This window comes from Piliocolobus tephrosceles, chromosome 15 (genome assembly GCF_002776525.5).
Source record: "Piliocolobus tephrosceles isolate RC106 chromosome 15, ASM277652v3, whole genome shotgun sequence".
In the NCBI taxonomy this organism is placed as follows: Eukaryota; Metazoa; Chordata; class Mammalia; order Primates; family Cercopithecidae; genus Piliocolobus; species Piliocolobus tephrosceles.
This window is the reverse complement of record NC_045448.1, coordinates 27,218,101-27,237,256: the sequence shown is the minus strand read 5'-3', so window position 1 is coordinate 27,237,256 and position 19,156 is coordinate 27,218,101. Positions and strand designations below refer to the sequence as shown.

Below are 19,156 nucleotides of genomic sequence, written 5' to 3'. Positions count from 1 at the left end.
GTGACAGAGCAAGATTCCATCTCAAAAAAAAAAAAAAAAAAAAAAATCGGTGCTCCTAACTTTATGTAGTATAATTTATCACTCTTGTCCTTTAGAGTTAATGTTTTTTGTGTCTTCTCTAAAAAAAATTTCCGTATTGCAAGGACATGAAGGTCTTGTTTATAATCTATTCTTCTTGTTATATTTTTCATCTCCTTCTCCCTATGAACTGAATTCTGGTTAATTTCTAAAGATTCATCTTCTGATTTGCTAGATCTATTTCTTTTTTCTTTTTTTCTTTTCTGTCACCCAGGCTGGAGTGCAGTGGCATGATCTTGGCTAACTGCAACTTCTGTTTCCTAGGCTCAAGTGATCCTCCTGCCTGAGCCTCCAGAATAGCTGGGACTACAGGCGTGTGCCACCATGCCCCGCTAATTTCTCTGTATTTTTGGTAGAGACAGGGTTTCACCATATTGCCCAGGCTGGGCTTGAACTCCTGACCTCAAGTGATCCGCCCTCTTCAGCCTCCCAAAGTGCTGGGATTACAGGCGTGAGCCACTGTGCCCAGGCTGCTAGATCTATTTCTAGCAGTTTCTAATCATCCACCAAGTCTCTAATTAAAATATCATATTTTTAATTTCTAGAAATTCCATTTTTTCCCAATTCTGCTGGGTTATTTTTGACAGCCTCTTATTCCTGAATTGTATTTTCAAAATTCTCTTTCCTTAAACCTATTAAACATCTTTACTGTATATTCTATGCCAAAACATTACATGATTTGCAGTCCTCTCAAGTGTGATTCTAGAGTTCAGTGGTATGGCTATTGCTCATTTAGAGTGGCGTGCCTCCTTCTGACTTATAATTGTTTGCTGTAAGCTCAAGTTTGTTGGAATTGTATCCATGGGAATCCTCCAAAGCATGGATGTATTTATTACTTATTTTTATTGTTTTGAGCCAAGGTCTCATTCTGTCACCCAGGCTGGAGTGCAGTGGTGTGATCATGGGTCACTGCAGTCTCAACCCCCGGGGCTCAAGCAGTCATCCCGCCTCAGCCCCCTGGGTAGCTAGGACTACAGGCATGTGCCACCACGCCCAGCAAATTTTTGTATTTCTTGTAGAGGTAAGGTTTCACCATGTTGCCCAGGCTAGTCTTAGACTCCTGGGCTCAAGCCATCAACGGTCTGTTTCAGCCTCCCAAAGTTTTTTTTTTTTTTTTTTTAGTCTCACTCTGTCGCCAAGGCTGGAGTGCAGTGGCGCTGTCTTGGCTCACTGCAAGCTCTGCCTCCCGAGTTCATGCCATTCTCCTGCCTCAGCCTCCCAATTAGCTGGGACTACAGGTGCCCATCAACACGCCTGGCTAATTTTTTGTATTTTTTAGTAGAGACGGGATTTCACCATGTTAGCCAGGATGGTCTCGATCTCTTGACCTCGTGATCTGCCCACCTCAGCCTCCCAAAGTGCTGGGATTACAGGCGTGAGCCACCGCGCCCAGCCTCCTTATTCTTTCTCTTATTCTTTTCCTTTACTTTTCTGCCAGCCCAGCAACACATTTAAAAATATGTTTTTACGATTTTAGCCATCATTTTGAGTGTTCTGTACCAGGAGAGTTTCTCTGAACATCTAGTCTGCCATAGTGTCAGAAATAGGTGTAGGCTTGGGCTTTGTTACAAGCAGTTTTTAAAGGCAAAAAAGGGGACAAGGAGTGGGCTGATACAAAGTTGTTTGTCAGGAATTCTCATTGGTTTACAGAAATAACATTGATTAATGATTGGCTGTACAGTGTTGAGCTATAGCATGTAGGTTATAGAGGACCAGAAGTGGCAGGAAATGGAAGAACAAATCTTAGAGGAGCCAATTTGGGGAGATTTTAAGCTTTCTAAAAAGTCAGTTAAATTTTACATTTTCATCAGCAAAATCATGCCAACAAGAAAGCAAACAGGGATCGAACATTTTTTTTTAAAGGGGTGTCAATCGACTGAAAAAAATTCCCAGAAACAGAATTCAAAATAGAAAAAGCAAAAAGCCCCCAGCCCCAAATATAGCCTGGGTATTGGCTTGTAAACAGAAAAACCAAACTCTGAAATATATTAAAGAGGTTGATTCTGAGCCGACATGAGTGACCATGACCAGGGGAATAGTCTCAAGAGGTCCTGAGAAAGTGTGCCTGAGGAGTCAGGTTACACTTTGGTTTTATACATTTTTGAGGGACAGGAGTTACAGGCAAAGATATAAATCAGTACATAAAAGGTGTACATTGATTTGGCCTGAAAAGTTGGGACATCTTGAAGTGGGAGCTTGCAAGTCATGGATGGGTTTTAGAAATTCTTTAGTTGATGGTTGAGAGAGTTAAGCTATTGCTTAAAGACTTGAAGTCAGTAGAAAAGAATGCTTGAGTTAAGGTAAAAGGGTCAGACCAGCTTGGTGGCTCACGCCTGTAATCCCAGCACTTTTGGAGGCTGAGGTGGGTGAATCACTTGAGGTCAGGAGTTCAAGACCAGCTTGGCCAACACGGTGAAGCACCCTCTCTACTAAAAATACAAAAATTAGCCAGGCCTGGTGGTGTACACCTGTAATCCCAGCTACTTGGGAAGATGACGCATGAGAATCCCTTGAACCTGAAAGGTGGAGGTTGCAGTGAGCCGAGATCATGCCGCTGCACTCTAACTTGGGCAACAGAGTGAGACTCTGTCTAAAAACAACAACAACAAATAAAAAAGGGAGTCATTGGTGCCAAGGCCCTTATTATGGAGATGAAGCCTCACAGGGAGCAGTCCTCAGAAAGAATAGATGGTAAATGTCTCTTTTCAGATTTTTGAAAGTGTCAGCCTCTCAGTTAATCTCTCCTAGATCTTGGAAAGGCCTAGAAAGGGAAGACCTAGTTGCAGTGATGGAGATTCTCTGCAGATACAAACTTCCCCCACAAAAGACAGCTTTGCAGGGCCATTTCAAAATATGCCAAATATATTTTGGAGTAAAATATTTTTATTTCCTTCAGGGCCTGTTATCTGCCATGTGGTGCTAAGCCACAGTCAGGTTGGAAAGTATGCCATAGTATACTGTGTTAATTTTAAAAACCCAGGTAACAAGATTTTATGGTTTGTTGGGTATGATTTAACCCTTGCCTTTCATGGCCTCTAGCAGTTTCTAATCCTTCACTGAGTCTTTAATTACAATATCATATTTTTAATTTCTGGAAATTCTATTTTTCCCCCAATTCTGCCTGGTTATTAGATTGGTTGGAAATAAAGCTCAAGTCACAAAGGAAAACACTCAGAGAACTTCTCAACAAGGCAAATTTTACTTCCTTTTTTTTTTTTTTTTTTTTTCAGACAGAGTCTCGTTCTATTGCCCAGGCTGGAGTGCAGTGGCATGATCTCGGCTCGCTGCAAACTCCACCTCCCAGGTTCATGCCATTCTCCTGCCTCAGCCTCCTGAGTAGCTGGGACAACAGGGGCCCACCACCGCACCCAGCTAATTTTTTGTACTTTTAGTAGAGACATGGTTTCACCGTGTTAGCCAGGATGATCTCGATCTGCTGACCTTGTGATCCACCCGCCTCTGCCTCCCAAAGTGCTAGGATTACGGGCGTGAGCCATCACACCCGGCCAAGGAAAAATTTTACTTCTATAGAAGGGTGCTACTGCATGCAAGGCAGAGGCAAGGGAGCACACTGAAGAAATGAGAGCAGGCGTTTTTATCCCTAACGCAGACCCTGTTCCTGTGTCCTCCCCCCATCGTCTGGGGTCAGACCACACAATCTAAGCTAATTCTGTTTGGCTAGTATTGACATCATCGAAGGAGGAAAGGGTGGGTGGCCACTTGACAGGAAGGACGGGTACATAGGTGACAGGACATGCTTGGACGTGTTTGGGTGCAACAGAGATAGGGAGGGTTGATGAATGGATGGGTAAGATTACTTTCAGAACAGAACAAAGAATCAGGAACTGAAACCTTTGAAGAGAAACTGTTTGTACCTAACAGATTCTTGTTCAAAATTTGGTATCTTAGGCCAGGCGTGGTGGCTCACACCTGTAATCCCAGCACTTTAGGAGGCCGAGGTGGGCGGATCACCAGGTCAGGAGATTGAGACCATCCTGGCTAACATAGTGAAACTCCGTCTATACTAAAAATATAGAAAAAATTAGCCGGGCCTGGTGGCGGGCGCCTCTAGTCCCAGCTACTCGGGAGGCTGAGGCAGGAGAATGGCATGAACCTGGGAGGTGAGGTTTGCAGTGAGCTGAGATCGTGCCACTGCACTCCAGCCTGAGCAACAGAGCTAGACTCCGTCTCAAAAAAAAAAAAAAATTTGGTATCTTATTGCCACAAAAACTATCTTTTGCCAGTCTTATAATCCCTATTTTAACCACAATGCTTGTCAGTTGTGCCTAAACACCAAAAGGGAGGGGGGTATAACAAGCCGCATCTGACCTCATGTCCCACTGTAAACCAAAAATAAAAGTCTAAACCCCCAGCCATCTGAATGGACTCCTCCTGTCTGTAAAGGGCGTTCCAAAGTTAACCTGAAACGCTAGTTCAGGCCATGATGGGAAGGGGGTTCAGATATGCCTCATGATACCCTCCTCCCTTTTGGATTTACTGATAGAACAGGATCTTTAAGTTTGATAAGAAACATTTATAATCTATTCTCTCCGAACCTGGAGGCTTCACCTGCATCATAAAACCTTGGTCTCTACAACCCCTCATCTTAACCTGGACATTTCTAAGCCTTTAGACAGTAACTTAACTCTTTCAACCAATTGCCAATCAGAAAATCTTTAAATCTACCTATGACCTAGAAGCCCTTCACCAGCTTCTAGTTGCCCTGCCTTTCTGGACTGAACCAGTGTACATCTTACATGTATTGAGTGATGTCTTATGTCTCCCTAAAATGTGTAAAGCCAAGTTGTGGCCCAACCACCATATTCTCAGGATCTCCTGAGGGCTGTGTCACAGGCCATTGGTCACTCATATTTGGCTCAGAATAAATCTCTTCAAATATTTTACAGAGTTTGACTCTATTCCTCAACACCATTATGGTTGGGAATTCAGTTTTTCAGATTTCTCTGGGGTCCCCTTGGCCAAGAGGGGATCTGTTCAGTCAGTTGGGGGACTTAGGATTTTATTTTTCATTTACAAACTTCTAGTTAGGCTGACTTCTGACCACGGAGCTCTTAAAACATTTTTTTTCAAATCTATTATTACTAGATTTCATCCAGGACAAAGAGAAAGTAGGTCTGTCATTCAATTTGCATGGTTTTAAAACCAGCTTTTTCCAATAGTGCATGCAAATGAATTATTTTAGGCATTTCAAAGGACCCCCATTTTGACCACTGTTGCTTATGACTATGTTGGGTTATGGGTCCATTTTCCTAGATATTTACAAGAGGACACTCCGGCTGGGCGCAGTGGCTCACGCCTGTAATCCCAGCACTTTGGGAGGCCGAGGCGGGTGGATCACAAGGTCAGGAGTTTGAGACCACCCTGGCCAATATGGTGAAACCTTGTCTCTACTAAAAAAAAATTACAAAAATTAGCTGGGCATGGTGTCACATCCCTGTAGTCCCAGCTACTCGGGAGGCTGAGGTAGGAGAATTGCTTGAACCTGTGAGGCAGAGGTTGTGGTGAGCCGAGATCATGCCTGGGCAACAAGAGCAAAACTCCATCTCAAAAAAAATTAGAAAAATTAGCCAGGCATGGTGCTGGGCACCTGTTATCCCAGCTACTCAGGAGGTTGAGGCAGAAGAATTGCTTGAACCCAGGAGGCACGGGTTGCAGTGAGCCAAGATTGCACCATTGTAGTCCAGCCTGGGTGACAAGAGAGAAACTCCATCTCAGGAAAAAAAAAAAAAAAAAGGCCGGGCATGGGGCATGGTGGCTCACGCCTGTCATCCCAGCACTTTGGGAGGCTGAGATGGGTGGATCACTTGAGGTCAGGAGTTCAAGACCAGCCTGACCAATATGGTGAAACTGTCTCTACTAAAAATACAAAAATTAGCCAGGCATACTGGCACATGCCTGTAATCCCAGCTACTCGGGAAGCTGAGGCAGGAGAATTGCATGAACCCAGGAGATGGAGGTTGCAGTGAGCCAAGGTCATGCCACTGCACTCCAGCCTGGGTAACAAAAGACTCCATCTCAAAAAAAAAAAAAAAAAAAGAATGTACCTGTTCCTTCTCAAGGACCCCAGAGCTCCAGGGGCCCAGCCAGCCATCATGCAGTTAGCTGATATGTGACACAGAGTCTGTGACATGGTTTGGCTGTGTCCTCACCCAAATATCATCCTCAATTGTAGTTCTCATAATCCCCACATGTTGTGGGAGGGACCCGGCAGGAGGTAATTTAATCATGGGGGTGTTTACCCTCAGGCTGTTCTTGTGATAGTGAGTGAGTTCTCATGAGATCTGATGGTTTCACAAGGGGCTTTCCCGCTTTTGCTCTGTACTTCTCCTTGCTGCCACCATGTGAAGAAGGACGTATTTGCTTCTCCTTCCGACATGATTGTAAGTTTCCCGAGGCCTCCCCAGCCCTGTGGAACTGTGAATCAATTAAACCTCTTTCCTTACTAAATTACCCAGTCTCAGGTATGTCTTTATTAGCAGCATGAGTACAAACTAATACAATCCATTTTCATCCAACTGGCCCTGGACCCAGAGCTGCTGAGGCACTAAAGCATGATACAACTGTCAAGTGATTTAGGCCGACTTGATATACTCAACTTGCTTTTCTGCTTCCACCATCATCAATGTGGAGGGTTGTTTCTGTTCTGATTACTGGATCGTACTTTTTGGTAACTTTTCCAAGTTTAAAGAGAAAGCAATTGTCTTTGGCCCTACGTAACTTCTGGCGTATTTAATGGCAGAGGCTCTTAGTTCCTTCTTCTCTCCCCAACGTCTCACCAGCGCTCAGCTCCTACCTCTTTTGAGTATCTCCTGGGGTTACTCAGAACCCTGGAGTGGGCCCTTGCCCTCTGTTCCGCTGCTCAGCAGCTGACCCTCTTGCTGTGTTGGGGATCAAACTTTCTCTCCCATGGCAAAGTGTGGGAGGTAGAACCCGGGAGAGGGGAGGTGCCTACCACATTCCCAAGGCAGCCTGGAGCACAGAGCTGGGGGAAGTAGGGAAAGTAGGGAACCTAGAGTCTACCAAGAGGCCACAGATACTCACCCTGGGGCTGCCCATCCACAAAGCTGGGAAGGTGGCGGTTTTTTGGAGGCCACTTGCCAGCCAGGGCCTGTGAAGCTGCAGCTGATAGGTAGCCCTGTGGGGGTCGGAGGGCCTGTAATCAGCTCACCGATGAGGGTGTGGGTGAGGGTGTGGGTGAGGGTGCAGGATTGCAGTGCAGAGGACCACCGAGGGTCTGAAAGAGGGCTTTAAGGGACTCTATCGCCTGGGGGGAAAGGCTCCTGCCCTCAGCTCTTGGGTGTCAGTAGCTGTCAGGCTTTTCTGCTGGGATGTAGGAGGGGGCGGGGGCTTGGGCCTCTGGGGCCCAAGGGAGGACATGGGGCTCACTGCTGTGGATGGTTCCACGCAGAGACTCAGAAGCACCTCTGCCTTCAGGGGGAGTGCGAGGCGGGTCCCTGAACCCTGTGACCGTTTACCCAGTGTTGCCAAAGCTCCTGTTCCTCCTTCCCTTGTCCTGTCAGAAGAGGCTCCACTGCAGGAGCTACGGCCAACTGCAAGAGTACCTGCTGTCCAAGTGACGCCTCCCTGCCTTTCTCCGCAGATGCCACCGACTCTTCAGGTTCCCTTCCACCCCTTTTCTCTCCCCCTGCCCCTAGTGCCTCTTTCTCTCTCTCTCAGGATCAGCTAAGCATGTGTCCCACACGGCTGTCTCAAGTTCTACCCACAGGGCTGCACTGGCTTGAGGGGCAGAAGGATCTCAGGGCTCAGAGGAGCTCAGCCCCGGCCTGGGCTGGTCAACTCCCCTCCCCAGCCCACCCTGTGCTCCCCACTAGGCTGTGCTCTCCCTCCTGCACCCAGCCTTGCTGGGCTCCCTTCTAGCGGGGACCTTTTCTGCATGAATCCTATCACCACCTGTCGTTCACCTTCACCAGCTCTGTGTTTGCAGGACCACCTTGTGGACAGCGGCCTGTTTCCTGAGAAGCTGAGGAATGGTGTGCTGGAGTACAGCAGAGACAAGGAGACCATAACTCTGGCTGGCATGGCCCATCAGGGGAGCAGCCCACCCTGTGTCCTCCAGGAGACCTCCCTGTGATATTGACTCAGGACTCCGCCTCTGTCCTCACTGTGCCAGGCACTCCCCTTCAACCCAGGTCCTCTGTCTCTGGACCAAGTAGAGCTGTCTCAGTACGAGGGTGAGCCGGCGGGCAGGCCAGGGGCTTTCCTCGACCATGGACAAGCTATTCTAGAGTTGATGTTCTCATAATTTTTGTTCTCAGGACCCCTTTACATCCTTAAAAAAAGTAGCACCCTGAAGAGCTTTTGCTTATGTGGGTTATATCTATCCATAACCATCACATTATAAAATAAAATAGATAATTTTAAAAATATTTATTTTAAAATAACACTAATTGATTAGCCCATTTTATGTGAACATATATAAAATTTTTATGCAATATTATTGTTTTCCATATAAGAAGAAAATATTTAGTGAGAATGGCAGTGCTTTACAGTTTTTGAAAATATCTTTTGGCCTGGCGCGGTGGCTCAAGCCTGTAATCCTAGCACTTTGGGAGGCCGAGATGGGCGGATCACAAGGTCAGGAGATCGAGACCATCCTGGCTAACCCGGTGAAACCCCATCTCTACTAAAAAATACAAAAAACTAGCCGGGCGAGGTGGCGAGTGCCTATAGTCCCAGCTACTGGGGAGGCTGAGGCAGGAGAATGGCGTGAACCCAAAAGGTGGAGCTTACAGTGAGCTGAGATCCTGCCACTGCACTCCAGTTTGGGCAACAGAGCGAGACCCTGTCTAAAAAAAAAAAAAAAAATTAAAAAAAAAATTAAAAAATAAAAAAAAAGAAAATATCTTTAATGTCTGTTGTAATAGACAGCTGAAGTCTCTTATCTGCTTCTTCACTCCATTTGTTGCAATATCACATGTCATGTGGCTCCTGGAAAATTCCACTACACTCTCTAAAGAGTTAGAGTAAAAAATATAAGTAACTTATTTTTTGTTTGTTTGTTTGTTTGTGTGAGACAAGGTCTCACTCCTGTTGCCCAAGCTGGAGTGCTGTGGTGAGAAGTGGTAAGAACACCGTTCACTGCAGCCTTGACCTCCCAGGCTCAGGTGATTCTCCCATCTCAGCTTCTCGAGTAGCTGGGACTACATGTGTGCACCACCAAGCCCAGCTAATTTTTTGTTTCGTTTTGTTTTTATTTTTTTGACATGGAGTCTTTCTCTTTCGCCTAGGCTGGAGTGCAGTGGTACGATCTCGGCTCACTGCAACCTTTGCCTCCGAGCTTCAAGCGATTTTCCTGCCTCAGCCTCCTGAGTAGCTGGAACTACAGATGCCCACCACCATGCCCGGCTAACTTACTGTATTTTTGGTAGAGACGGGGTTTCACCTATTGCCCAGGCTAGGCTCAAACTCCTGACCTCAAGTGATCTGCCCTCCTCAGCCGCCCAAAGTGTTGGGATTACAGGTGTGAGCCACCATGCCCACCTTGTTTTGTTTCCGACATGATTGTAAGTTTCCCGAGGCCTCCCAGCCTGTGGAACTGTGAGTCAATTAAACCTCTTTCCTTACTAAATTACCCAGTCTCGGGTATGTCTTTATTAGCAGCATGAGTACAGATTAATACAATCCATATTGTATTAGAGACTCCGTCTCGCTCTGTCACCCAGGCTAGAGTGCAGTGGTGCAATCTTGGCTCACTGCAACCTCTGCCTCCTGGGTTCAAGCAATTCTCATGCCTCAGCCTCCCAGTAGCTGGGATTACAGCTGCCACCACATCTGGCCAATGTTTGTATTTTTAGTAGAGACAGGGTTTTGCCATGTTGCCCAGGCTGGGCTCAAGAGATCCACTCGCCTCTACCTTCCAAAGTGCTGGATTACAGGTACGAGCCACTGTGTGCGGCCTAAAAATATAAAACTATCAAAGTAGTTTTGGCCACTTAGACCACCTTAAGGGCCTCAGAGACCCCCAGGGTTCCTAGACCATACTTTGAATACCTCTGAGCCGAAGCAGGAGTTAGCAAACTTCTATTAAGAGCCAGAAAGTAAATATTTTAGGCTTTTCAGTCTCTAGTGCAGCTATTTGACTCTGCAATGCTATCAGAAAGGCAGCCATAAATAACATGTAAACACTTGGGTGTGGATGTGTTCCAATAAAACTTTATTTACAAAAATACATGGGGGGCTGCGTTTGGCCTACTGGCCATAGTTTGCCTACCTTGATCTAGAATAGAATAAGCGTTTAGGGGCCCTGGGTTTAGAGCTCATGCCACAAAAGGGAGAGGACAGTGCCACCTGACTCACCCTAGCCAGGCTCCTCCCAGAGGAAGAGAAAAAGAGTCTCAGAGAAGGCTAGATCCTCTACTTCTCCAGTTCCCAATTTGGTAAAATCCAGTGTCCACTGTATTACTTAGAAATCGCCGGGCCAGCTCTGCTTCTCCCACAGCCCCATCTTTTTTTTTTTTTAGATGGAGTTTCACTCTTGTCACCCAGGCTGGAGTGCAATGGCATGATCTCAGCTCAATGCAACCTCCACCTCCTGGGATCAAGCGATTCTCCTGCCTCAGCCTCCCGAGCAGCTGGGATTATAGGTTTGTGCCACCATGCCCAGCTAATTTCATATTTTTAGTAGAGACATAATTCTATGCCCAGCTAATTTCATATTTTAGTAGAGACAGGGTTTCACCACATTGGTCAGGCTGGTCTTGAACTCCTGACCTCAGATGATCCGCCCCCTTGGCCTCCCAAATGCTGGGATTACAGGCATCAGCCACCACACCCAGCCCCACAGCCCCATCTAAGCCTCCACCCTGCCATCCTGTTCCTCAGAAAGCACATGCTCTGTGGAGGGAGCCAGCAGGGAAGTCTTGTTCCCCACCTCTACCTCCATCCCAGTCCCAAGTCCTGGGGATGAGGCAGGTGGTACAGGAAGACCAAGCGGGCCAGGCCAGTCCCCTGTGGAGCAGCTGAGCCTCCAACTCCTGAGCCAGGCCACCCTAGTGTCATTTGTCATCCATACTCAAATGTTTTCATCCATATTTTCTTTTACTTCTTTTTTTTGTTTTCTTTTTTTTCCTAGATGGAGTCTTTCTCTTCGCCCAGGCTGGAGCACAGTGGCACGATCTTGGCTCACTGCAATCTGCCTCCCGGTTTCAAGCAATTCTCCTGCCTCAGCCTCCCAAGTAGCTAGGATTACAGGTGCCCACCATGACATCTGGCAAATTTTTGTATTTTTAGTAGAGAAAGGTTTTCATCATGTTGGCGAGGCTGGTCTCGAACTCCTGACCTCATGATCTGCCCGCCTCGGCCTCGCAAAGTGCTGGGATTACAGGCATGAGCCACCGAACTGGGCCATGTTTTTCTTTCTCACTGCAGAGACAAAGGGGCTACTCCTGGTTCTGGTTCATTGGCGAATCCAAGTCCTGACATGTCTCAAGGGCATTACTGTGCTTGTCAGGGAGGGAGGGCCCAGTCCATCCTCTGGTTATTCCCATCCATCCCCTTGGCTCACCCTGCCCCCTTCCAGGCCTCTTTGCTTGCTGGCCTGACGGGGCTGGGTCTCCGTGGCTGGAGGAGATGGCCTCTGCCCCGCCCCCCATGACTGTCCTGGGCACAAATGAGAACAGCTTTGCCTGGAAAGGGCCCAAGACAGCCTGAGACACTTGTTGTGATGGGACCCGCCTCCTGCAGCCCTCCACCTGCGTCATCCTTCCTGTGCCCTCCTTGTCTCCACCAGGGCCATGCAGTCACTCCAGAGGGCTCTAATGTTACTAAGCAAAGGCCTGAGTCAGAGCACGGCAGGGTGGGGCAAAACCCAAAGTCTACTCTATCATCAAGAGAAGTTCTATGCTATCTGGAGAACCCCGACACACACCCCAAGCCAATTTTCCTTCATCCCCAGGACAACAGTGTGCCACCAACTGAGGAGGAAATGTATCTGCTTCTCTTCCTGCCACCCCTGTGAACTCAACCAGGAAGATACTGCTGTTTGGCTTTAAAAATAGAACATTCTAGCTGGACTTTTATGGTCTTGTGAAGAACACTGTGCTCACGCCCTCCCACACCTGGCCTCTGCCCCTGCCTGGCCCTGTCCAGCTGCCCACATCAGCTCTGCACAAGTTTTCCAGGGTCCCTCTGAGGAGACTTGGTTCAAGGCAGATTTATGAGTTCAGCCTTGGCCGAGGCCTTCTCCCCATGGCTCCCGGCCACATTCCAGCTGTTCTCCCACATCCCAGGCAGCTCAGGGCTGGGATGTTCTGTGTCTCTTTTTCTACCTCTACCACAACTGGCTCAGTTGCACCCGCAGCCCTATTTCAGCTCTGCCCTGGCCAGCCCTATGGAGGTACAGGGTCCTGTCATGCCAGAACCCAGACCCCAACCATTCCCAGCCTGCCCAGAGCTCACTTACATTCATGATGACAACAATGGTGTGTGTCTAAGGATAACCTTGTTGGGACTCTAGTTGGTCATGCCCATTCATTCCCTCTCACTCTGAAGGGCTGAAATTTAACCGAAAGGTAATTTGTTCCCTGTCTGGACTTCAGGTGCCAGATATGAGGCTATATCTGATCTGGAAAATTATTTTCAGTGTGTGTAGATTCTATGATTAGTTCTCAAGTTATTTCTTTAGGGCCAGAGATGATGCCTGCAATCCCAGCACTTTAGGAGGCTGAGGTGGGAGGATTACTTGAGGCCAGGGGTTCAAGGACAGCCTGGGCAACATATCAAGACCCCATCTCTACATGAAAAGAAGAAGAAAAGAAAAGAGTGGAAGAGTGCAGGAGCCAAGAGAGAGAGAAAATGTAGTGGTGAGGGGCAGCTTCTGGAGAGGCCCATACTACAGAGGCAGGAATCCTGAATTCCTCACTATCTCTCTAACATCAGGTAAGCATCTCATGATGCAGTTAGAAAGCACATTCCCTTCTTCAGTTTTCTTCTGGCTGTGTGACCCAGCCCAGATCTATTTACACTTGCAGCTACCAAGAGCCTATCTGGTCACCTGGCTTTCCCATCAGCACCTGGGGCTAGTGCCATCCCAGGCCCCTCCCTCTGCACCTGTCTTCACTATCTGCAGAGGGTTTGTAGAAACCTTAGAGGAAGAAAGTTAGGGTGGTTCCCTAGCTCAACTTTGAGCCCAATTATACCTCTTTCTCTCCCACTTCCCAGTAGCTGTCACTGAAGAGCCATGGGGAAGTCCCCACTTGGGGACCAAGGAGGAGGCTCTCCATCCTATGCCCCTCTGGGTACTGTCCGTCACAGAAGCGCTACTGCTTCTCTTGGTCTGCATGCTGGAACTTGGGAGCTGAGTCTGAATCAAGTCTGATGGCTGAGAATCAGAGTGAAGACAGGTGGGGGCTGGTAGAAAATCCAGGTCCCTAAGCATGAATCACAGTCTAGGAGAAAAGGCAAGTGTGATAATTATTTGTTGCCAAGCACTGGTGAGAGTGGCGTGGCAGAAAAGAGAACATCTGCCTCTCCAGGGACTTGGTATCCCACCTCTACGTCTCTTGTTCTTTGGCTGGGGGTGCTTGCTGTGGTGGAGTCAAGATCAGAGTACCCCAGGCCTCCAGCATAGAGACGAGATCGCATCGGCCACTTCTGCAAGACACAGATTGGGAAGTGAGAAATGCTGCTCTTCCAGCCCGTCATAGTCCAGGATCCTTGACACCCAAAACCCAGCCTTCTCCAGCATCCCTCCCTGATACCTTCCCCAGCCATCACTAGTCTGATCAGGGTCATCTTCATGTACAGTCCCACACATTTTCCTGATCACCCAGAGCCTGGATGAGAGACACAGGAGCAGCCATCGAGGAGGGAGAGGGCCCCAAAAATAGCAGCCCTCTGTTGGGAGGGAGGTGGACAGAAGATCAGGTGGCCTGGGCAGAGCTGGCAATAGCCAGAGGCTGGGCAATGGGCAGAGAAGCAGAGCCAGGAAAAACTCCAAGCCGGGCCCTCCAAGGATTGCCCATCTTTCCAGCAGAAGCATGAGCAGTCCCAGAATACACCAGGTTGACTGCCCTGAGGTCACCCTCCTCTTCATAACCTCTCCACCTGGGGGCTGAGAGGGCTGCTTCCTGGCCAACTGCTCCACCCTGTGGATGTGCTGGAGTGCTGGACCTAACTGGGCCCTCCTTGGTTCATCCTTCAGCTTAGCTGTTGATCACTTACTACAATCAAGGGCCTTGCCTTGGTCACTATTTTACAGCTAAGGAAACTACTATACCACGCTAGGACCCTGCACCACCACTGACATTTCAGAGTTCCCCCACTTAGTCTCAAATTCGCACATTTTAGCTATTATTTGCATTGAAGAAAAAAATCAAGTTTCAAGACATTTCAGAACTATGACATTTAGGGGAAAGAGATGGTGGAAAGTATCATAAAAATAAAGTTGAGAGGTGAGAGGATCACTTGAGCTTAGAGGTTGAGACCAGCCTGTGGAACAAAGTGAGACACCATCTCTACAAAAAAAAAAAAAAAAAAAAGAAGGCCAGGTGTGGTGGCATGCGCTTGTAGTCCCAGCCACTGGGGAAGCTGAGGTGGGAGGATTCCTTGAGCCCAGGAGTTTGAGGTTACAGTAAGCTATGATTGCACTACTGCACTCTAGCATGGGTGACAGTGAGACCCTGTCCCAAAAATAAGTAAATAAATAAATAAATAGCCGGGTGCGGTGGCTCACACCTGTAATCCCAGCACTTTGGGAGGCCGAAGTGGGTGGATCACCTGAGGTCGGGAGTTTGAGACCAACCTGGGAAACGTGGTGAAATGCTGTCTCTACTGAAAATACAAAAATTAGCCGGGTGTGGTGGTGCACGCCTATAATCCCACCTACTCAGGAGGCTGAGGCAGGAGAATCACTTGAACCAGGAGGTGGAGGTTGCAGTGAGCGGAGATTGCACCACTGCACTCCAGCCTTAGCAACAGAGTGAAACTCTGTCTCAAAAAAAAATAGTAAATAAATAAATAAATAAGTTGATACCACTGCAATGTTATCCTCAGAGGGCAAAGATGACCCTTCCTTTTTCACACAGTGCACTCTTCACCTCCTTATGGCACCGTCCCTGGAGTCTGTTTAGTGGCTATGAGCATGGGGTCTGAAGTCAGACACCCCTGGGTTCAAACAGCATTCAGCCTCATAACCTCCCTAAGCTTCAGTTTCCTCATCTGTAAGTAATCCTCATTTGGTTTTTGCATGGATTAAAAGACAAAAATACACTAACGTACTTAACCCAGCTCCTGGCCTATCTTTAGCACTCAACTGTTAGCTGTTATTGCAAAGATGATTAATGTTCATTGGACTTTCCATTTTGTACCTTGGAAGAGAAGTAAGGCTCATGTTAGCTTCTATTCTACGTGTAATAAAACTGAGGTTGGCCGGGCGCGGTGGCTCAAGCCTGTAATCCCAGCACTTTGGGAGGCCGAGACGGGCGGATCACAAGGTCAGGAGATCGAGACCATCCCGGCTAACCCGGTGAAACCCCGTCTCTACTAAAAAAATACAAAAAACTAGCCGGGCGAGGTGGCGGGCGCCTGTAGTCCCAGCTACTCGGGAGGCTGAGGCAGGAGAATGGCGTAAACCCGGGAGGCGGAGTTTGCAGTGAGCTGAGATCCGGCCACTGCACTCCAGCCTGGGTGACAGAGCGAGACTCCGTCTCAAAAAATAATAATAATAATAATAAAAAAATAAAACTGAGGTTGAGAAAAGCTAGGTTGCAGTCTGGCAAGTGGTGCACACCTTCCCTGTACTGCTCCCTGCTAACTCCCCCAGCTTGATTGCTTCTAGAATGATGGTCCCTCAGACCATTGTTCTCCTGGAGGGCAGATCTCTCCTGCAACAGAAGCCCAGAAAGCACCAAGGCAGGTACAATGGGGTGAAGCTGCATGGGGATCTAGGACTCTCCTTGGTATAATTTCCTTTCCTAGGACCCAGACTTGGAACCTGCTCTTTTTTTCCCCATGACTCTAAGAACCCCAGAGTCTTTCCCTCCTCTTCAAGGAGGTACGTTCCCATGAAGTCATTTCCAGCCACCACCCCATGAGAAATCCAGGGTCAGCGCAGCCCCAAGGTCCAGCCTTGGCTCCTCTCTCTCTGAGACAGCAGGAGAAATTGGCCCCGATGTCAGTTCTGCGCAAGGCAGGGAGCCCAAGTCCAAAGTCCCCCTCATTCCAATCCCTTTTTCCAAGGCCCTGGGCATTAAGATCCACCTCTCAAGTCCCAGGGCTTGTGACCTACCTTGAGAGGGTGCAAGTAGCGGAGTCCACGCAGGAAGGGTGGCCAGGCGGGGCCAGGCAACTCGTGGCCGAGCGTGCGGGTGAGGTGAGCTATGTAGCTGGCGGCGAGCACCAGCACGTCCAACTTGGAGAGCTTGGTGTCGGGCGGCACGGCAGGCAGAGCAGCCTGCAAGGCCAAGAAGGCCTGGCGCAGCGTCCTGACCCGGCTCCGCTCCCGCGCAGCGTTCTCAGGACAGGCCTCGCTCTGCACAAAGGGCCCCAGTGAATGTGTGTGACTTGGACTCCCAACTGCCCTGACTTCTGAGAGCATTTGAGCGCAAGGTCTCCCGCCCGAGTAGGAGGGTGTCTAACAGCACGCGCCAGAGGGCCTCTGTCCTCCTTTGTCATCTTCAGCCCTGCCCTGTTTCACAGCTGAGGAAGTTGAGGGAAGGCCTGGGCAGGAGTCAGATGGCCGCAGGATGGCAGAGCTTGGCTCAGAACCCAGAGTCCTGTGTTCTCTCTACTACTCCACTCATGCCTCCTCAGAGCCTTTGTCCTATCCTACGCCCAATCTGAATCCTGCTTATCAAGGTGCGCTGGGGCCAGGGGCAATTCAGAGATACACCCGGTTTGGGAGGGCTGACCCTTGACCTAGCCAGGTCCTGAGACGACGAGGCTGCTGTGGGAAAGAGGAAAGACACAGAACCAGCGGTCAAAGCACAAGGCTGAAGTCCCAGTCCTACCACTGGCTGCTGCTCAGTGACCTTGGGAAATTCACGTCCCTCTTCCTGGCCTCAGTTTCCTCAAGAGAAGTGAGTGAGTGCAGCTCCTGAGCTGCACTCTGGTTAAGACCAGCTCTGATCTATCCCATCCACCCAAAGCATGATGCCTTGGAGTCTAAGGGGCCAGTGTCCCCTCTCTTGGGCAGGAATGGTAATACTGAGTGAGGCTCTGCCATCGGAGGTGACATCTCCCCACCCTCCAACCCCCTCCTACCCTGGACCCCTCTGCAGGTCCAGGATTTCCTTACCCTGCCAAGAGCCAGGCCCCCAGCCCTGGTCCCTCGAGGGCCAGGGGTAGCTCTGCTCCATCTCTGATTGCTCCAGCTTCTTTCTTCCCACGGGTCCTGCCTTGTCCTGCTGAGGCGGCTCCTCTTCCTGTCAGCGCCTGGCAGCAACCGTGCTTTGGCCTGAGTCTGGCTGTGGCCCACCCCTGGCATGGCTGGTAGCCCTCTGGCCTTCCTCTGTGACATGCCACCCCACTGGGTTATGGGGCTGCAGCCCACAGAGCAGAAACACAGTGCCTGAGGAGGCCCTGGACTCAAGCTAGCTGGCTTAGGCTGGTCATCCAGCCAGTAATGTCTACATCCGAGGAAGCAGGCGCCAACTCAGTCCTGTGTGCTCCCTGCTCTGGGAAAACCGCCCACCAGGCACAGCCCCCGCAAAAAGCCTCCGCCTGCCTCCCAACCCGGCTGAGAGGTGGGGGTGCTGGATGCTGGGAGTGGCCAAGCCTTGGGAGGAGGCCCATGCTGAAGAAGGCAGGAGGATAGTGGGGAAGGGAGCTCCTTTCCGGCCACGCCTAACCTCAACAGTGGTCCTATGGTGGACCTGTGACTTCAGCTTTGGAGCTCAGGTCCATGGAGAAGACTTGAACCTCCTTCCTCTGTGCCAGAAGGCTGCCTGCATATATCCCTGAAAGGCCTTTCCTCTCCCGCCAATAAACGTGACATTCCAGCCACAGGGTGCGATTTGCCATGCCCCAAATATGCCTTCGATTTCTACTGTGCGTTTACATTTACCTTTCCATGCCCCAGAACACCTTCCTCCAGCTCTACCAGGAGGTACTGCCCATCCTTCAGGTCTCCGCCTTTCATTCATGAAGATTTCTTCAAATCCCACAGGCCCAGAGCCCATGGGTCCCTGTGTGATTGGTAGGACCACAGCCTGGCTAGTTTCCCAACAGTTCAATGTTCATAGATTACTGTGTGCCAGGCACTGTGCTAAGCGTCTTATTTATTTATCAGAGCAACCTTTTAATAAAAAAAGAGACTCTGTTTAGATGTGTGGGAACTGAGATATTGGGAGGTGAAATAACTTGCCCAATTTCAAACATCTGTTAAGTGATGGGGTGGGATGAAAACCCAAGCCATCAGTTGGACTTGGAAGGCTACCCCTCACCTGATGCCAGCCTGCCTCCCATGGGTTACTCACATGTCTGTCCCTGTGCTAGACATGAGGTCTCTGAAGGCAAGAACCATGGCATTCCTGAGTTGCATCACATCCTCCAAGAGCTAGGTAGGAGAAGGCGGGCTGAAGGAATCGTGAATCTGCCACAGCAGCCCCTTCTGTCTTCCAAGGACCTCTGCCTGTAGCAGAATCCAGTCTGCATGTCTCTTGTCCCCCATTTTTGAACCCCAGGGGAGATCAAATAAGTGAAGAGAAAGTAAAAAGGTGGATGTACAGTGAGAAAGATATGCAGCTCATCACAGAGAAAGGGAAAAAGAGGCCAGGCGCAGTGGCTCACACCTATAATCCCAGGACTTTTGGAAACGGAGGCAGGCAGATCATGAGGTCAAGAGATGGAGACCATCCTGGCCAACTTGGTGAAACCCCGTCTTTACTAAAAATACAAAAAATTAGCTGGGTGTGGTGGCGCACGCCTGTAGTCCCAGCTACTTGGGAAGCTGAGGCCAGAGAATTGCTTGAACCGGAGAGGCGAAAGTTGCAGTGAGCCGAGATCGCGTGACCACACTCCAGCCTGGGTGACAGAGCAAGACACCGAAAGAAAAGAGAAGAGAAGAGAAGAGAAGAGAAGAGAAGAGAAGAGAAGAGAA

At 49.1% G+C, this 19,156-nt stretch overlaps 1 protein-coding gene across 1 annotated transcript; it reads right to left on the bottom strand.

Annotated features, from left to right (window-relative positions):
• Positions 1 to 13,433: 13,433 nt before the first annotated feature.
• On the bottom strand, positions 13,434 to 17,631 carry TCF23 (transcription factor 23). The gene is made up of 3 exons (XM_023229940.1): positions 17,354 to 17,631; positions 16,346 to 16,588; positions 13,434 to 13,710 (listed from the first exon to the last, which is right to left on the bottom strand). Exons 1-3 carry the CDS (start codon positions 17,573 to 17,575, stop codon positions 13,531 to 13,533), a joined length of 645 nt encoding a protein of 214 aa, XP_023085708.1. The 5' UTR covers positions 17,576 to 17,631; the 3' UTR covers positions 13,434 to 13,530.
• Between the last annotated feature and the right edge of the window lie 1,525 nt (positions 17,632 to 19,156).